This window comes from Dromiciops gliroides, chromosome 1 (genome assembly GCF_019393635.1).
Source record: "Dromiciops gliroides isolate mDroGli1 chromosome 1, mDroGli1.pri, whole genome shotgun sequence".
In the NCBI taxonomy this organism is placed as follows: domain Eukaryota; kingdom Metazoa; phylum Chordata; class Mammalia; order Microbiotheria; family Microbiotheriidae; genus Dromiciops; species Dromiciops gliroides.
Window position 1 is genome coordinate 630,413,234 of NC_057861.1, and position 16,028 is coordinate 630,429,261.

General features: G+C 43.8%; 2 protein-coding genes across 3 annotated transcripts; one reads left to right on the top strand and one right to left on the bottom strand.

Annotated features, from left to right (window-relative positions):
- Positions 1–16: 16 nt before the first annotated feature.
- On the bottom strand, positions 17–3,986 carry TSR3 (TSR3 ribosome maturation factor). The gene is made up of 6 exons (XM_043969436.1): positions 3,767–3,986; positions 2,359–2,575; positions 1,855–2,048; positions 1,526–1,699; positions 758–821; positions 17–442 (listed from the first exon to the last, which is right to left on the bottom strand). The coding sequence occupies exons 1-6, from the start codon at positions 3,897–3,899 to the stop codon at positions 253–255; spliced, it is 972 nt and encodes a 323-aa protein (XP_043825371.1). The 5' UTR covers positions 3,900–3,986; the 3' UTR covers positions 17–252.
- A 4-nt stretch (positions 3,987–3,990) lies between these two features.
- GNPTG (N-acetylglucosamine-1-phosphate transferase subunit gamma) lies at positions 3,991–15,947 on the top strand. 2 transcript variants are annotated; one of them, XM_043969437.1, is made up of 11 exons: positions 3,992–4,138; positions 4,243–4,294; positions 5,828–5,895; positions 11,678–11,732; positions 11,818–11,901; positions 12,960–13,053; positions 13,623–13,737; positions 13,949–14,031; positions 14,218–14,349; positions 14,975–15,056; positions 15,275–15,947. In XM_043969437.1, exons 1-11 carry the CDS (start codon positions 4,075–4,077, stop codon positions 15,394–15,396), a joined length of 951 nt encoding a protein of 316 aa, XP_043825372.1. In that variant the 5' UTR covers positions 3,992–4,074; the 3' UTR covers positions 15,397–15,947. The 2 variants fall into 2 exon arrangements, with proteins under 2 accessions (XP_043825373.1, XP_043825372.1); XM_043969438.1 differs by lacking the exon at positions 11,818–11,901 and having other exon boundaries at positions 3,991–4,138.
- The last annotated feature ends 81 nt before the right edge of the window (positions 15,948–16,028 follow it).

Below are 16,028 nucleotides of genomic sequence, written 5' to 3' on the forward strand. Positions count from 1 at the left end.
GACTCACAACAGGTCCTCTGGGTTCTCAGCAGATCCTTTACTCCACCCAAAAGTTTCCAGCAGTTCAGCTAAGTTAAATGATGGGGAAAACATTGAAATAGATGGAAATATCCAGTTCTGCAGGTCCTGAGTAGGGTTGGCACAGTTCACCAATTCCAAGTTCTGACAAACAAATGGGTCTCTACGCGTCCAGTTAATCCATTTCTAGGTTTGTCACCCAGGTTTGGAAAATACAGCTGTATTGAGCACTAGTCAGTCTCTTTGTCTTTTCTTGATTCCTTTCCAAACATCTCTGTTCACTGTAGAAGTTGATGCCTTTCCATTCTTTTCATCAGGGTTTTCATCATCACTGCTGTCTCCCTGTTCCTCATCTTCTTCCTCTTCCTTCTCACTTTCATAATCTCCTTCATCATCTGATTCTTCATCACTGTCGTTAGTACTTCTGGAAAACAAGGTGAACAGCTGATATGCAGAAAAGCAAAATCAACATCTAAGTCTCCAAGATCGTAATCATAAAAATATTTTATTATTTTCCAGTTACATGTAAAAATAGTTTAACATTTTTTTCATAAGATTTTTAGTTCCAAACTTTTCTCCCTCCCTCCCTTCCCTCCCCAAGACAGAAAGAAATCTGATATAGGTTATATATGAAGTCCCCAAGATCTTAAAAGAGTCCAGGATGAGGTCAGTCACACACCAGAGAACAGGAAATAAGCCCTCCAGGGGCTTAGAACAAAACCAAAGAATGAAAACCTACCTGGCAGGGACCACAAGTCTGTTAGGATTTGAGAATTCTCGACCGGAGTCCACGTCAAATGGATCTGAAATGTCAAAGCAGAGTGAGCAGGTAGTCAAAAATCTCTACCCCACACTTAAGCAGAAAGCTCCAACATCTTCAATTCAACACAATAAACATTAAGTGCCTATTATATACAAGGTATTGTGCTAGGCTATGGGGATATACAGACAAAAGTGGTAGGAAAGGTTTCCTTGTGTTGGAGAAGGGGGATACAACATGTACGCACAGAAGAACAGCAGGAGGAAGACAAGAGCCTTGTGTCCCACTAATTGCTGGGGTTGGAGAGATGATCAAATTAGGGAACGCCTCCAAGAACAGTTTAGGAAGACAGGGAGTCTGAGAGGTGGCAACAGAAGCAGTGCATTCCAGGTGTGGGTGATGACTTGTATAAATACACAAAGGCAGAAGATGGAATGCAGAGTTCACGGAAGAGCTAGTAGTCCAGTTTGTTTGGAAAGTAGAAGCAAAAAAAGGAATAGCAGGACTGAAAAGTGGACAGAAGCCAGATTTTGGAGGGTCAGAAATGACAGACCAGTTTGTTTCCTGTAGCAGTGGGGATCCTATAAGGTGATCCTTTAATAAGGAGGATGTCAATTGTGTCTCAAATGAGCAGGTGCAGGTAAGGGTAAGTGTCTGGAAATTGTCTGGTAAGAGACTCCACTACTCTGTCCAAGATGACCAAGCCCTGTGGAGGCAGGGGAATCGATGGAGCCTGCCAGAGCTCACCTATGTCCTCCTCAGGTTTCTCTGTAGCACCAGCCAGGAACTCCTTTTCAACCTGTAGCACCTCCTCAGGGCCACTGCAGGCTGCATACTTGTCTAGGAGCTGACCATTCAGGTCCAGAAATCCCTTTCCCCACTTGAATTTCCGTAGCAAGATAATAGCAAGATCAGAAAAGCCTGCAATTTAAGAAAATATGAAATCTCCAAATACCAATTCCCATACCCCAAGTACACTGAGACTACCCCACTGAAATAGAGGCCTATTGATGACCACAGCGGTCCTCCTCCCTTTCATCAAGCAGAGAGGGACAGTTCTGCGCTTTAGAACTTACCCAGAATGCAAAAAGTGGCAGCAAAAGCCTCCACACAGGACAGTTTGCAGGGCCGCCCATAGTTGACAGGGTTGGCAGCCACCAGGTAGGGCAGCAGACGAAGGTGGGTCCCTCGCATCTTCCCAAATGGAGTTTCTTCTAGCTTGGCCCAGGAGCAGTCAATGACTGCAACTCCACACTGAGCTACCAGCTGTCTACAAGACAACCACGGTGGGACTGACTCATCCTTGGTCTACAAGAAACAGCCTCCCCACCCTCCCAGTCTCCCCAGGAAGCCAAAGCCAATCAGTGAGGGAAGTTTCTTATCCAACATTTGACCACTCCCTCTATGGGACCATGATGTGGGGCTTTGCTTGGTATTCAATGGCTCCAATCTAATCAATGACAGCCTTTCATAGAATCAATAAATCACAAGTTCAGGAACTCACTCTCTGCTGTGGGTTAGGGCACATCCTGCTAACCCTATTAGAAGGGACCCTGACCCAGACAAATTCATAGCCATACTTATCTGCCGGCGATACATAGTGGGTGCCCATGGGGCTGAGGATCAGCCCATTGAACCTCTGATTCAGTCGGAGAGTTCGAACTAGACCTTGGCGGGCCAGCTTCCTGCCAGTGCACTTCCGGGGGTCACAGTGGCCCAGCTCCCACATGGCCAGGGGGCAGGGCAGTTTCAGCTTGGAAGAGGCACCTTCAGCAGAAGCATCTTCTTCTACAGAGGCTGCACACACAAAACAAAGCTCAGATCCCTGCTCCTTTAGTGGTAGATATAAAAGCATATTTTTGGAACAGGAGAGGGAAGGCTCTGGAGCTTCCCTTCCTCTCCTTCCCATCTGAGAAGCAGCATGGCTTAGCGGGTAGGACACTAGACTTGGAGTTAAGAGAAACTGGGTTCAATTCCCACCTTAAATCCTGGACAAGTCATTTAACCATACTTCAGCTTTGTCATGTGTAAAATGAGGTTGGGGAAAAGTCTCGGAGGGTTTTAAGTTCCCTTTCAGTTTTAAATTTATGATCTTATTGCTGATCCAAATCTCTGCTTCTGTTTCCTGTAACTGAGCTTCTCAAACCCTTTGAAACAAGCTATCAGCCTCTCCATCCCACATCCATCCATTGGATCATAGATTCAGAGCTGGTAGTCTAGGGTTCTTAACCTTTTTGTGTCCTTTTTGGTAGTCTGGTAAAGCCTATGCATCATCCTCTCAAGAATGTTTTTAAGCACATAGGATTACAAAAGAAACCAATTATATTTTTCAAAAAGTTCAGAGACCCCAGGTTAAAAACTTCCTATCTAGTCCAACCTTTTTCATTTAACAAGACAAAGAAATGAAAGTCCCCTAGAGGTTAAGGGATTTGCAGGGATAGTAAGTGACAAAGATGAGATTCAAATTCAGGTCCTCGGACGTCCAATCCAGGGCTTTTCCTACCACACCATTAAGGCCATTCCAAAACAAATGCGATAGGGAGTAATCGGTAGAATGGTTTCCTGCCACACCACAAAGGTATCCTTTCAGCCATGACAAGACGTTTAACAAACAGTGTAACAAACACTAAGGACCGTGGAGCCCCACAGAAACTGGAAGGAAGAACAACTTCGTGGTCCATTCCTGCAACTTTTTATGAGTCCAAGTTCACCTCACTCCCACCCCCCTTTTGGAGCTTCCGAACCCACTTCCATCCCCCTCCAAGGGTCTCTGGGGAAGCCCTAAGGGCCATCCCACCCCTGAGACTCCCTCCCTAGACCCTCCATTTCTGGGTGAAGCCTTACGGTCCCAGGGACCCCAGACCCCTCCACCCCCCACCATTGTCCCTGCAGGGGCTCTACGACCCGCCCCATCCCTGGGACCCCAGGCCCTCACTTCCCACCCCGGTCCCTGGGGTGGCCTCTCTCACCACCGTCCCCGGTGCTCACCGAGAAGCGCCGCTTCAACCTCCTCAGTGAAGCTGTCTAAGGAGCGAGCGGCCCGAGAAAAGCCTTGAGACCGCCTGCCACCGCCTTTGGCCCGGTCGGGGCCGAAGCCCCGAGCAGACTTCTTCCGGCCCATTTGGAGATGAGAAGGCGTGGTTAGAGAGAAGCACGACTCCTCCACACCGTGCCCCTCAGTCCCGGAGCAATTCTGCGCCTGCGCGCCTGCGCACTGTTCCGGGTCCGCGGCCCCACGTGACTGACTCCTCCGTATTCACGTGACGAGTTTCTCAGTAGCGCTGGTGAGGAGGACTATGGAGCTGGTCCCCGGGCCGGGGCCGCTACTGCTGCTGTTCCTGCAGTGGTTGGGGTCGCGCGGTAAGTAACATTCACACCCGGGGGACCCCTGTGCTCTTCGGACCCACGCGGCCGCCGCGCCCGTCCCCAGAAACCCAGCCTCACCTTATTTCCTTCGTCCCCAGACTTCGCCAGCGCAGGGAAAATGAAGGTCGTGGAGGAGCCCAACACCTTCGGGTAAGGGATCTTGTGTCCGCCCGCTACGAATTTTCAGTGCCCCAGGAGGAGGAAGGCTTTGTCATTTCTAGAGAGGGGAAGTGACTCGGGCAAAGTCATTCAAGTAGGGACGGAGATCGACACCCAAACCTCTGGCTTCCCAAAGCCAGCACCTTTTCCCTAACCCCGTTCAGCAGGGCAGCCTTCTCCAGGGGAGTAGAGCCGCCACTAACAGGCGAAGAGAATACAAGTGTCCCCAAAAACCAAGAACATTTGATTCTATGGAGTGAAGAGTCTTAAAAAGACTCTCTTTCACTGTTTTCTAGACATATAGTAAGGTCTTTCAAGATTCTTTTATAGAAAAAATCCCAGAGATGACTTGTTCAGGGCTACCAGCCTCAACTTAGGTATAAAACATATAGACAACAATTGTCAGCGGAGGGATACACCACCAATGACATTCTACATACGGATATTTTCTATAGATGGTGGCTTTCCAGATCTCTGTTCGTGCTTATTTATTAAGTCCTGGCGTACTGTAGGGCATCCTCAGGCCCTTCAAAAGCCACTTCAGAGAGAGTGTTTTTAGCTGTCCGTGAGGAAACACTACCCAGGAAGTGATAGTAGTGGTAAAAGTAGTCGATTTGCCCCATCTTTCTAACACCAACGAATAAGGCTCTTGGTTTGTGAATGATGGAAACCATTATTTTAGAAGCAGCAAAATATCAGGCAACCTAAAGAGAATTGGGAATGTGCTTGTAAGTGTAATTAATTTGCAGTATATTGCCAACAAGACTTTTGTGCAGAAAGTTAAAGACATGCAATGTTGAAGTGTCCGTAATACTGAAATCGGGTGGATCATCTCTAATTCAGTAAACATCATTCTATGCTATATCGTGCTAGAAACTGGAAGACTGATCAAAAAACACATCCGAGAATCATCCTTGATAAGAGGGATTTGGATGGGTTGTGATGCATCTGCACATGATTACAGTTATGGATTATGGACATAAAATGGGAATAACATTCATTTATGGAGAGGTTGTGCAAACTTTCATAAACTGTGCTTACTAGAGAAAAGTGAGTTGCTGCTGTCACTATGATTATTGCAGGTATATGCATGTTAAGCAACAAATGATCCCTTCTCCTTTGCACAACTTCCTCAGTAGGATGAGTTCTACTACATGATCTTGAAATGCAAGGGCTCTTCTGGCTCCTAAATTCTTTACCACTTACCACCATTCTACCATGGTGGACTTGCTTCAACAAAGACTAGATCTTCTTTGCCATTTAAACCTCTGGCTGGCCTCTGCTAGCACTGTCGTCTTATTTGGTACAACATGTTTGGTAAATATGTATGTGGTGCATACAAAAGAGAGGAGGGAGGATTAACTGGGTGGGAATACTATACACAGGAAAAGCTTTGCTGGAGGAAGTGAAACTTGATAACAAGCAGGTCTTGAAGTGCTGGGAGGTGGAGGAGGAGAGTTGTCAAGTCAGTGAGCAGATCAGTTTTCTCAGCTTGATGGCAGCTTTGTTTATTTTCCCTGACAGATTGAATAACCCCTTCTTACCACAGACCAGTCGGTTACAGGCCAGGAGAGACCCATCAGCAGCTTCAGGTGAGTTATGGCCTAGCTCCTGGCTTTCCCCAGCCTGGTTTGGAACTTCCCATACCTTTCCCTTTAGTCTTAGAGTAACCCAGGAAAGGTCAAAGTAAGGGGGGGTATAATACACATTTCCTTCCAGCTTCTCTTCAGCTCAGACCAGCTATGAGCTAAACTTTCCTTCTTCCAACTATATATAGCTGGGCCTAGGATGTTTACCTGAGAGGTCCAATGTGGTAGCCTGGCATCAATCTTTAGTTGTAGTTGGCCCAATAAGGGATTAGGGGATGGGGCGGGGAGGGGAAAAGGTGTTTCAGTTGACATGTGGGGCATTCAGAGTTTGGGCATTGGAAGCCATCTCTTTCAATCCTCTTGACTTTAGGAAAGATGTCCTGTAACTGACATGGGTTGTTGTGCAAGACCTGCCGTATTTATTGTTAATTTCCATTGTTCGGTATGTATTTTGCTTTATAGAAGACTTCTTGAAAAGGCTGTTTGGGTTTTTTCTAACCAGTCTGTATTTTGTATGCATGTTTAGAATTTGGTATTTAAAGAAATCCCAGGCAGCTAGGTGTCGCAGTGGATAGAACACCAGCCCTGGAGTCAGGAGTACCTGAGTTCAAATCCAGCCTCAGACACTTAACACTTAATAGCTGTGTGACCCTGGGCAAGTCACGTAACCCCAATTGCCTCACTAAAAAAAAAAAAAAAAGAAGAAGAAACTGATTGATTAGATATGAAAGGGAAGAATCCAAAGTGAGATTGAGATTTCAAGCCTGGGCAAATGGTTAAGAGATAGGGAATTTAGGAAGTGAGGCAGTTTGGAGGTGGGTTAATAGGTTTTTTAAATGTTGAGCTTAAAAACTAAATCTAACAATGGTAAATTAGGGTAGAAATGTCCAGAATGAAACATAGAAGAGAGGTCAAGGTTGGAGCTTTGGGAGCTATCGATATAGAAGTGTTGCTAGGTCTCCAAAGAACAGGTAAGGTTCAAGCTGAAGGAAAATAGAGAAGAAACAGTAACAGGAGGGTAACCAACTAGTGCAGTGTTACGGAAGCCCAAGGAGGATAGCTTATTAAGTAGATGGTTTATTCACTGGTTTCACATGTTGTAGAGAGAATAAAGATGAAAACTATGGGGAGACCACTGAATTTGTCAGCGAAGAGGTCTTTAGTGACTCTAGATTTAGATAGAGGGGTGAGAAAGAAACCAGATTTCAAGTAAATAGGTTGAACAAATATATCCTGGAAAAATGTAGTTAGTGAATGTAGACTAATCTTTTTTTTTTAAAGGGCAACGGGGGTTAAGTGACTTGCCCAGGGTCACACAGCTAGTAAGTGTCAAGTGTCTGAAGCCGGATTTGAACTCAGGTACTCCTGAATCCAGGGCCAGTGCTTTATCCACTGTGCCACCTAGCCACCCCTGGACTAATCTTTCTAGAAGTTTGATGGTAGAAAAAAAATGGGGGCATCAGGGCTGGCAAAAGATATTTTTTTTTAGGATTGGGGAAACCTAAATGTAGGCTTAGAGGAAGAAGCAAGTGTTGAGAGATTGAAGATCTAGGTATGACTGTTGTAACACTGTACTGGAAAAGGGGGGGAGGGGTCAGCTAGGTGGCACAGTGGATAAAGTGCCAATCCTGGATTCAGGAGGACCTGAGTTCAAATCCATCCTCAGACCCTTGACACTTACTAGCTGTGTGACCCTGGGCAAGTCACTTATCCCTCACCACCCTACAAACAAAACCCACTATACTTGCAGGGGCTCATTATGAGGCAGTGATTAAAGTGGATACAGAGAAGTATTGAGGTATGGAGAAATTTGTGGAATTAATGTCAAAGCTCTTCCTAGCAAAATAAAAGAAGGGTAACTTCATGCTAAAGAGAGAATGGGATTGGAGCTTGAGAGAGAAAACATTTAGAAGACATGCAGTGAAAAATAAACTAGAAAAAATGATTGTCCAGTAGTAGCATTTAATAGACCAAAAATGAGAACAGAAAAGGTGGGTGTTGTGAGTAGACAGATTACTATGCCACTCTTTGGAAAAGCACTCTTAGTGCTTTTATCACTTTCCCGTTACCTACCCCGCATATTGTCAACTGCTATAAACTTAGGGAAGGCAAATTAATTTTTAGTATTAGTCTGAGCTAAGTGTTACCAAACAAATGAGAATTGAGAATTGGGAATTGAACTTGAGTGTATGAACCTTTGAGTCTATCAAACCAGGGCTTTGTATATGAGGACTCCTTTTAACATAAAAAAATTTAAGACGAAGATGGCAGAGGAAAGGCAGTGAGCTCCCGAACTCATTCGCTCCAAAAAACATCCAAATAAGGTCATAGGAAAATGCCCGGAGCAGCAAAACTCACAGAAGAATGTGCTGAAATCATCTTCTAATCAAGAAAGGCTTGGAAGGTCAGAAGGAGGGAGCTGCTGTGCTGATACAGGAGTCGGGCCCAACCCCACAGTCACCCTGACACAGATCCAGTCTCAGGAAGTCCTCACCAGAGAAGGAGACCCCCAGAGCCTCTGAATCAGCTGAAGCACCAGTGTCATCTGGAACTAAGCTCACAGTCTGGTGAGTGGGCTGAGCCCTGGGCAGGGGAGAGACTACAGGGGTCTATAGTGGTGCTAAGGCAGAACTTGGATTTTACACCCCCTACTGAGAACCAGGTGGTAGGCTCGAGTAGAAGTGGCCCAGGTGAGGGAAGGGCACAGGCTCGTCGGAGCTAACAACCACAACACACAAAGCTGGTTGATTGGCAAGTTGGTCTGGGGTCATCTAAGGACCAGGGAACAGGCCAGGTGAGTGAAGAACCTGATCTTCCTTAAATCGTACCACCTGGGACTTCTTAAGTTTGGGATACTGCAGCCTGGAAACAGTGCCCCACTTTAAGGAGCTAAAAGTCTTGTAAAAGAAAGGTAAGATGAGCCGACAGAGAAAGGTGAGGACCATAGAAAGTTTCTTCAGTAACAAGGAAGACCATGGGGCACCCTCAGAGGAAGATGTCAACATCAGGGCCCCCATATCTAAAGCTTCCGAGAAAAATACGAATTGGGCTCAGGCCATAGAGGTGCTCAAAAAGGACTTTGAAGATAAAATTAGAGAGGTAGAGGAAAAAATGGAAAGAGAAATGAGGGTGATGCAGGAAAGACATGAGAAAAAAGTCAACAGCTTGAAAAGCCAAATGGAAAAGCTCTCTGATGAAAATAATTGCCTAAGAATTAGGATTGAACAAATGGAAGCCAGTGACTTTATGAGAAACCAAGACACAATAAAGCAAATCCAAATGAATAAAACAAAAATAGAGGGCAATGTGAAATATCTTCTGGGAAAAACTGCTGACCTGGAAAATAGGTCCAGGAGAGATAATCTGAAAGTTATTGGTCTACCTGAAAACCATGATCAAGGAAAGAGCTTAGACACCATCTTCCAAGATATTCTCAGGGAAAATTGCCCTGAAATTCTAGAAGAAACTAAAATAGAAATTGAAAGAATCCACTGATCACCTGCAGAAAGAGATCCCAAAAGGAAAACTCCTAGGAATATTATAACCAAATTCCAGAGCTCTCAGGTCAAGGAGAAAATATTGCAAGCTGCCAAAAAGAAAGAATTCAAGTACTGTGGAGCCCCAGTCAGGATAGCACAAGATCTAGCAGCTTCTACATTAAAAGACCGGAGGGCATGGAATATGATATTCCAAAGGGCAAAGGAAATGGGATTACAACCAAGAATCACCTACCCAGCAAAACTCAGCATTATCTTCCAGAGGAAAAAATGGGACTTTAATGAAAAAGAAGACCTTCAGATATTTGTGATGAAAAGACCTGAACTGAATGGCAAATTTGATTTTGAAATACAAGACCCTAGAGAACCATAAAAAAAAAAAATGGAGCTGGGGGACATACCTGGGGTCATACAATGGGCGACTGTCTTGTGTCTGAGGCCAGGTTTTGGCTGGGATCCCCCTGGGTCCAGGGGTTATGATTTGTCCACTGTGTCACTTAGCTAGATGATAACATCTTTAGGATTAAATTGAGGGGTGAAGGGAATTCATTGGGGGAGAGGGAAGGGCAGAAGCGAAATCCTACATGAAAGTAACAGGAAAAGGTTTATGGAGTGGGGGAAGAGATGGGAGAGGAGCAGGGCAGTAAATGAATTTTACACTCATCAGAAAAGGCTCAAAGATCTTAAACTCATCAGAGCTGCCTCAAGGAGGGACTAATAGACACATCTGGGCAGTAAATGAGCCTAACACTCATTAAAATTGGCCCAAAGATCTCAATCTCATTAGAATTGGCTCAAGGAGGGACTAATGTACACACTCAGTTGGGTAGAGTAATCTCTATAACCCTGCAGGAAAACAGGAGGGGAAGGGGATAAAGAGAGAGGGGCAAAAGAAGGAAGGGCAGAGTGGGGGAAGGGACAGGCAGAAGCAAATCCCTTTTGAAGAGGGACTGGATGAAAGAAGATGGATAATAGAATAAATATCATGGGGAAGGGAATAGGATGGAAGGGAAACAGTTAACAAAAGTAATCATGAAAAAGAGAAAAGGGGGAAAATCGTACAAAAATATTTATAGCAACTCTTGGTGGAGGCTAAGAATTGAGAATCAAGGGAATGTCCATCAATTGAGGAATGATGGAAAAAGCTGTGTTATATGATTGTAGTGGAATGGACTTGTGCTACAAGAAATGACAAACAGGATGATCCCCCAAAAACCTTGAAAGAGTAATGAACATCGATGTATGAAGTGAGCAGTGCTGAGAGGACATTGTGCGTAGTGACAGGAGTATTGTTCAATGAGTAATTGTGAATGACTTAGCTACTCTCAGCAGTACAGTGATCCAGGACAATCCCAAGGAACTAATGAGGAAACATAATATGCACTGCTATAGAAAGAACTGATAAAAAAGAGCACCTGTGGATTGTACATATAAAACTAATTGCGATCTTGTGGAGAGGGAGGGAGGGAGAAAAATTTGGAACTCTAAATCTTATGGAAATGAATGTTGAAAACTACCCGTACATGTAAATGGAAAATAAAATAAATGTTTGTTGGAGAAAAAAAAAAAAGAAAAAAAATTTAAGACACCATTAGCCTTCCCACCCTGCCATAGAATATAGAATTACTATGAGCTTAGAAACCCTCTTAAATGAATTTCTTTATTAATCATAGCAGCATCACATGCATTAAAAAATCATTACATATATGTGAAACATTCAGTCTTCATTGGACAGATGTTAGCATATTCACTGTACCGAATAATTTAGTGATGGTGTACATATGCATTTGTAGACCTTAGAACCACTTGCCTTTTAAGAGGCCTTTTCCCTGAGGGAAAAGGCTTTCTCATTAATCATCCCCCTTAGGGCAGAGCTCAGAGCCTTGCTTCCAATTGGTGCTTAATAAATGGTCATTTGATCTGTGGGAAAGTTCACCACTTAACCACCTCCACTTCTGTTCTCCGAAGAGAAGCCAGATCTAGTAGTAAAAGTTTAAGTTAAATTACACTCTCCTCCTCAGTTACATTAAAATGACACACCATCTCTATGTCCCTGTGTTATGGAGCCAACAAGGCCTTGATACTTGGCCTTCTCTGGAGTTAAGTTCAGGGAGCCCTCCCTCTTTTGTACAAAAGAAACTTTATTAGCAGTTAATAATAGGAAGTGAAAATGGGAGTTTGAAAGAACTAGAAACTAATGGTTTTTAGACATAGTTTTAAATCACAGCTTGTCTCCAGGATGAAGGTTTTGAGTCACGATCTCTCTCTTTCCCTTCCCTGCCCCTCAGGTCCTGCACATCTCTTCAGACTTTCTGGCAAGTGCTTCAGTTTAGTGGAATCCATGTGAGTATAGGGAATGTGACCTGGGGAATTCCAGAGCATTTACAGACATGGATGTGTTATGACCCAAGGCCCTTGTGTCTCCTAGGTACAAGTATGAATTTTGTCCCTTTCATAATGTCACACAGCATGAACAAACTTTCCGTTGGAATGCTTACAGTGGAATTCTGGGGTGAGCTCCTTGCTTTTAGCCTTTTTTGAAAGAACATACACTATTCCCCAAACTCGGTTGTTTTTTTTTGTTCAGGGAAAATAGTGTGGGGATCCTATAGCAGGAAGGAGCTGCCAGGTGCTGTCTTTCTCCCCTTTCCCCATCTCCAACTTTTTTTTTTGGCAGGGCAATGAGGTTGACTTGCCCAGGGTCACACAGCTAGTAAGTGTCAAGTGTCTGAGGCTGGATTTGAACTCTGGTCCTCCTGAATCCAGGGCTGGTGCTTTATCCACTGCGCCACCTAGCTGTCCCATTTTAAATTTTTTTTTTTTTGCACTTCAACTCATTTTGAAGATGAAAAACTAGAAAGAAAAAACTTTTTTTAAAAAATCTGCAAAGTGGAGCTAATTATAGCATAATGCTTATCACTCATAGGGCTGTCATGAGGTTGCTCAGATGACAGAGTACAAGTAAAGCATCTTGCAAACATTCTATTATGCATATGTCCATTGTTATAGAGGGAAACCAGTGAGAGCTAAAAAAGGATTTTAAAGTCAATTCTGCTATTTCTCTTGGCGGCTGGATCGCTCAGTGGATAGAACACTAAGCCTGGAGTTGGGAAGACCAGAGTTCAAATCTAGCCTCAAACATTTGCTAGCTGTGTGATCTTGGGCAAGCCACTTAACCTCTGAGAAGGCAAGATATTCCAGTATCTTTGCCAAGAAAACCCCTACACAGCATAGTACACAGGGTCACAAAGAGTTAGACACAACTCAACAACAAGGCTAATCCCCTCACTTAAAGACAGTGAGTCTTCTAGAGAATCTAATTTGTCCAAGGCTTCAGTGTTCTATCAGCCTGTCTTTTTGGTATGAGCCTGGATACTGAGCTCTTGGGATGTGGAATTTAAAGGAATTTAAGCATCATCTTTTCTGGGGAAATTTTTAGCTACTATGTTTTGACTGAGTCATTCATTCATCTTTTGTAAGATATAACTCATTTTGGTGACTCTCAGTTTTCATGGATTAGTGTAAGTAGTGTTTCTTGAGCAGTAATGGGTTATATTTATTCTTTCCCAGGATTTGGGATGAATGGGAAATTTTCAACAACACATTTACTGGCATGTGGATGAGAGATGGTGATTCCTGTGGGACTAAGAACAGGCAGACAAAGGTACTGCTGTTGCCCAGAACATTATATGCTAAATGTGGCAAAATTTGATGGGGTCTTTGTCCCTCTGGGGTCCTTTTTGATTTTCTTTTTTTGAGGGACAGTGTCCTAAAAGGGTGTGAGTTCCTCTGCTTCTGGGATTCCATAGAGCAGCACCAACCACAGGCATTGCTGAGCACTTCATGTGGAGGAGTGTTCTGAAGGGAGACACACCTGCCCTACACCACTTTCGTTTGTTTTAAGCTCCAGCTAAAGAATATTATTTATAAAACCAGTTAAGAGTTTTGCAAGAAGACCAGGGGCATACAACTCTAAATAGTTCCCTACCTTAGAGTAGGTTAGATGGGGTTAAACATAAACTACAGAGGAATTCCTTTGGAGTCAGGGGCTATTCAGTCACATTAGCTGTCATTTCCTATATGTTCCTTCCCCTCCCCCTCACCTGTAGAAGAAAGGACTTAATAGAATCCATACATATCTTTCAAAAGCCAATAAATAGGGGTAGGGGCTTCACCCTGGGGTGGGGTGGTCGTGGTAAAAATGTTTTCCTATTTTTTATATGCTCTCTTTAGGTGGACCTTGCCTGTGGAAAAAGTCATAAGCTGGCCCGAGTTTCTGAACCAAGTACCTGTGTCTATTCTCTAACCTTTGAGACACCTCTGGTTTGCCACCCACATGCTTTGTTAGGTAACTGGTGGTCAGTGGGCTATGAAAGGGGACTGGGGCCTCCCAAACTTAATGGCTAAGACTACATCTCACAGCCTCTGTCAGAAGCCTAATTGTGAGATGGCCTCTTGTAAGCCTTGGTGATTCCTGTTCTCCTTTCAGTAACTCTTGTCCACTGCAGCACTTGGGTCGTTACTGGGTACAACTGTAAGCCTAATGCTTTTCCCTCCAGTGTATCCAACCTTACCAGAGAACTTACAGCACAAGTGGGATAGAACAGAGCAGTCTCTTGCTGATGAATTAATTACTTCACAGGTAAGAGAGAGTACTTCAGTGGTAGCCCTGTGCAAAAGTAGTGTCCAACTGTGGCGTATGCCATACCAACTCCTGGGTTCATTAAATCCCTTTGTTATTTATTTGAACTAAACTGATTTATTATCACTAAACTGAGCTGCCTGGGGATTGTTCTTTGCACTTTGTGTCCTCTTCCTCTAAACACAGGGATATGACAAATTGCTGAAGGAGGTGTTTGAAGAAGCAGGCTATTTAAAAGCCTCAGCAGAAAAGGAGGCTGTAAATCCAGAGGGAGATGCCAAGGGTCCTAAGTTTGAAGGCCTGGAGAAGTGTAATAAGGTACATGGAATGCAGAGATGGGTAGCGAGGTGGTTCAGTGGATGGAGCACAGGGCCTGGAGTCAGAAAGACCCTTCATTCGGAGTTCAAATTTGGCTTCAGCTACTTACTAGCTATGTGACCCTGGACAAGTCACTTAACCCTGTTTGCCTCAGTTTCCTTATCTGTAAAATATTGGAGAAGAAAAAGGCAAATGTAAAATGGGGATAACAATAATAGCCCCCACCTCCCAGGGTTATCAGGCCCAAATGAGATCATATTTGTAAACTGCTCAGCACAGTGCTTGTCACATACGAAGTGCTTAAGAAATGCTTCTTCCTTTCTCTTCCCCCTATTCTGAAGAACTACTTAGCCTTGGAGGTGACCACTAATTCCAATCCTGAGAATAGCTTTAGTTAGTCTTTACTACAAATAAAGATGTAAAGACTTGTTATTCCTCAAAGGTGACTGTTAGAGGTCTTGTATTTGAATTCCAGCTTTCCCTCTTACTACTCCACTTACTGTGAGACTCTGGGCAAATCACTTAACTTTGTGGGGGCCCTCATTTTCTTTATCTTTAGAGTGAGGAAGTTTTGAGAGTATGATCCTTTCTCAATCTATGACCGTAATGTGATGTTTCATTTTAGGAATATGAGGAACTTTCCAAGGAAATAAAAAGGCTGAAAGACTTGCTAACTCAGAATCACATTGCATACACAAAGCACAGAGGTAAATGGGTAAATGCTTGTGTGCTCTTTGAGCCTTCCTGTCTAACTCTTGTTGCTGAACAGCTTTGATCTTAACATGCAGATTACATATAAATTTAACAAACATCAGTCACTTCCAATTGTGTGTGTTCTGCCACCCCTCCAACGCTCGTGGGAGGTAGTGGAAAGAATATTCTGTAGAGGAAAATGAACTGTGCCTGCTATTTGGTGTCTTGGCAGAAAGTACTGGTGCTGAATACTTGGATTACAAGAAACCTGCAACTAGCTCCCCAGTTTGGAGTAGTACCAGGCCCCCAGAGCATCTTCGAGGAGACGCTGGCCTTCAAAACGACCTCTTGTGACAGTTCACAGGCAGAAGGCCAGAGGGTTCTATATTGATTCAAACAGACATGATACACACCTTTGTATGGGAGGGAGGGAAGTAAGCTTTAAGGTTGTTTTGGTGCTCCTGGGGGACTGAACCCCTAACTACTAGACCTCATTCTAGAAAACCATCTCCTCTCTTTCATGGACATCCCAGTGTTCCATCCCAGGAAACCATGATGTGATAGAAGAGGACCTTGGGGACCAAGTAAGCTTCCCTGGCCACTGGTGATGGAGAGAAAGAAATAAAGCAGTGAAACCAGGAAGAGGAACAGCAGGTCACAGGGCAAGACTGAGGCTCTTTGGTGCTAATGAAAGTTTAAGGCAAAGAATAAAAAACACTACAGGGAAAAGTAAATACTTTGTACAATAAGGGCACTATCTAAAGTATGGAATACACCATAAATATATGAATGAATGAATAAACTGACTTCTGGATGGAGAGGGAACTGATTCCTGGACTAATTTTCGGTACCATACCTGTATAACCACCTCAGCTCAGAAAGGAGCGCTCTTTCTTCCCTGAATCTGGTTGATTTTTCTCAAAGAAACATAGGACAAAATAAAGATTCAAAATTTTAATTCCCATACTGATAATAAAAATAATTCC